Source organism: Eurypyga helias, unplaced genomic scaffold (genome assembly GCF_000690775.1).
Source record: "Eurypyga helias isolate BGI_N326 unplaced genomic scaffold, ASM69077v1 scaffold10392, whole genome shotgun sequence".
Lineage (NCBI taxonomy): Eukaryota > Metazoa > Chordata > Aves > Eurypygiformes > Eurypygidae > Eurypyga > Eurypyga helias.
This window is the reverse complement of record NW_010237824.1, coordinates 31,081-34,520: the sequence shown is the minus strand read 5'-3', so window position 1 is coordinate 34,520 and position 3,440 is coordinate 31,081. Positions and strand designations below refer to the sequence as shown.

General features: G+C 44.3%; 1 protein-coding gene across 1 annotated transcript in view; it reads right to left on the bottom strand.

Moving 5' to 3' along the window:
• The window catches only part of SHANK2 (SH3 and multiple ankyrin repeat domains 2), a gene marked incomplete at its 5' end in the record, with an annotated part of 40,646 nt that overhangs the window by 11,646 nt on the left and 25,560 nt on the right, over window positions 1-3,440 (bottom strand). Inside the window, one exon of the mRNA XM_010147605.1 lies at window positions 159-2,571. Within this exon, the coding sequence (XP_010145907.1) occupies window positions 159-2,571 (2,413 nt within the window). The remainder of the gene's footprint in view (window positions 1-158; window positions 2,572-3,440) is intronic.

Sequence of the window (3,440 nt, the reverse complement as noted above, 5' to 3'; positions counted from 1 at the left end):
TTCCCTCTGTAAAATTGTTCGTCACAGATTACCCATTAAGCAAATGTACAACAAAGAGTACATTCTTCTTTAAGCTATGTGATTTGCAGGGGAAGTTAGTGAAGGGGTGAGAAAAAAGCAAGCCTTTATTGGAAAATTATTTGGTTAATTACATTTACCTTGTACTGAGACTTGCAGTTTTTGTTCCAGTAGGTGACTCCAATCCTTCCCCTGGCTTTGAGGATTTCTCTCTGTTCATTTGCTGGAGTATTGAGTTCAACTCACTAATAACATTAGCCTTTGGGCCTGAGAGAATTGGGCTTTTCACCTCTGTCATGTCACCCCATAGCTTAGATGTCCTTTGGGGAACAACTTTAGCCATACTGGGCTGTGCACTGATGGGAGGTGGGGGTGGAGCGGGAGGAGGAATAACAAAGCTGTCTACAGTTTCTTCAATTAGTGCGTCCTTGTAAAGTGCATTGCTTTTGTTAATTATGGGCTTCATTTTTGGCTTAGGAGGTACTGGGGGTTTGTCCACCAGAAATGTTTGCCCATCTGCATAGACTGTACAAGTATCCACGTTCTCACCCCCTTCGGAGGATAAGGTAGAGATGCTGGACACCGTTGAGATAGTGCTGGTTGTCTCTAAGTGGTGGTCACTACTACTTCGACTGTCTACCTCCTCAATCCCAGAGTCAGTGACGTTATCAAAGCTGTCAGGGGGTGGCAGAAAGGAGGCAGGCAAACAGTTTGAAAGACCTACTTGCTTTTTACTGTCTAAGGAATTTGTTGACTGGCTGGGGGCAAATGGTGCGGGTGAAGGTGTGCCATTTTTCCGTTGCTTAATCAAGTCTGTTAGAGCCGAACTGGGAGCTGCACGGTCATCGGGGATATCAAAGCTGTTAGCGAACTCTAAGGGGGGTGGAAGTGGCTCAGTAAAAATAAACTCTTCGTCGATATCAACCGATGCCAATGGTGGTGGAGGGATGCGGAACGGCAAGATGACAGGGTCATCAACAGAGCTTGCTGCTACGATGGTTTTGCAGGGAGATGCCGGTGGCTCAGACGCAGCAGGCGCGTTCAGCTCACTTTCCACTTCCTCGCTCTCCTCTGGCCTCTCTGGTGGGGAGTTTTCGGGGTTTGGTTCTATTTCAGCTCTCTTTTCCTCTTCATCTTCGGGCGTATCATCTGACTTGGCTGTGTCAACGGTATGAACCATTAACAAGCCAGCTGACTTCTGCTGCGAAGTATCCACGATGTTTATCAACATGTTTTTCTTCTCCTCAGCTTTCTTTTCTTTCCCTCCATCTGTTTCATACTTGTTCTCCGTCTCCTGCCGTCTCAATGGGCCACGAGTATTTTGCCTAGTGACAGTAGCAGTAACAGGAAAAGTCGTTTCAATATTGGGTCTCAGCTTTGTATCGATGTAGAGTGGTTTATTAAGGTCGGCTTTAACAGCGTCTCCTTTGCCTGGAATCTGCTGTGTTTGTTCTTTCATGGCTCTGTCCCTGGCAGAGAGCGCGAGGGCCAGCGGTGAGTTTGGATCTAATAGCTTTCCTGTGACCGGGTGAACGTAATTATCTGAGCTGGAGGCGTTTGTGGACTTAGCTGCCACTGTACTGTTTTCAGTACCTTTTGTTTTGGACGAAGCATTTAATGTCCTTGAATCACTTTGATTGCTGGGTTCACTGCTATTAAAAAGACTTTCAGGCTCTCCAGGTGCGGGAATCGGAGATGGTGACATAAGCTGTCTAAAATCATCTTCACTACTGAACATTGCTTCATCGGTAAATTTAGATTGCCTCATGCGGGGTGTTGGTGGTGTTAGTCCAACATCCTCATCTCCTAGGTCTGTGGAAAGGAAGGCTGGAGAATTACGTCTGGCTTCCAGCCTCTTTTCCCTGTCCCTCACCGCTCCAGCAATGGCTGCTGCGAAGGGACTGCTGACACCTAAGCTATCATCGGGGCGGAGTTGCCCAGGTTGCTCTGAAGACTGAGGATCAATTTCCATGCTGCTCCCTTGGCTGCTTTTCCCACTGCTGCTGGTGGACGGCTCTTTCACAATAATTGTTGGGATTGGAATAGAGCAGGTCTTTTCTGGACTATCTTCAACGTTGGATTGTTTCACGAGCATCCCCTTCCGCCTTGCTGGTTTGGCTGGCACATAAACTGCTTTGCTTGCTATCTTCCCAACCTCAGAATATGGGTTTTCTGGCATCTGTCCCCTCTTATTCCTGAAATTTGCCTGAGACGCGGCGCTCCGACTGTACAGGTCTTCAGAGTCCAGAGAGTATCGGTCCAGTTCTCGTCTGTAATAAATCCCTTTGTCCCTTATCATGGTTCCCACATTCTCAGGCCTAATCAAAGAAATTTTTGAACCTGAATTCTGATTAAATGGAGGTTTAATAGTTCCATAGCTCCTTGACGTCGGGGATTTGGGAGAGTTGTACAGGGAGGGAGAAGGTGGTGGTGGCGAAGGAGGTAAGGACTGTGGTGGTGGTGGTATATCTTCAGAGGTGTCAGGCATTGAAAGACTTCTGGTGAACTTCAGCATAGGAGGAGCCAAAAACTGCCGTTCTTCCTCTGTTATTCCTAAAAATCAGAAAGTATATTTAAAACACTGTCTTCCACTGGGATCCCTCGTATGGTATTATATCTCTGTCCAACCTAAAAGGCCAGGGTGCAACTCATATGACATCAAGCATAGGGAAAATTACGAAAGAGGTCTTTTTGTTGATTCCTACCATAAGCACTTTTTCTTGTTGAACTTCCAGAGACCCAGATGCCAGAATTAAAAAGGAAGCTACAGAATTTTAATGAAACTGATCATTGATGTGTAGGCTGTCTTGGGTTTATGTATCATCAAGGTAGCTGTAGAGAAGCACATTTTCTTTGAATATTATGGAACAGGGAAGACATTCTGTGCAGAATAGTAGCTTATGCCTTGCTCTAGCACTCTCTAAATGCATACAATAACGCAGCTTAGAAACCTAATGAATTTTTAAGGTACATTTGAAACTTAGCAAAGGGACTGTGAAGATTCTATCGGGGAAAAAAAATCATAACGTTTCATTTCAAAAGATGACATTATATACTACAAATGCAGCTTTTTACATAAATAAACTGGATAATATTAGGGTAATTTAGATGCTAATTTTACATCACCATAATGCATTTCTAAATTGATAAATATCACTATTAAGATTACCACCAAGAACAAAGCAAGTCCATATTTGGTCTGGCCTTTTTTTTTCTCTTTTGTAAAAGCCTCTATTGCCATCATTTGGAATGAAAAAGAGGTGAATTTTATTCCATTTGATCAATAGGTATTCCTTCTTAAACTACCTAGCATTACAACGCTTTTGCCTCAGTAACAAAGAAAAACTGAATAACATTTTGCCCTAGGTAATGCATTGCAAAGGACTTGTACTGATATTTTCCACCGCTGCCCCCGCCCCCCC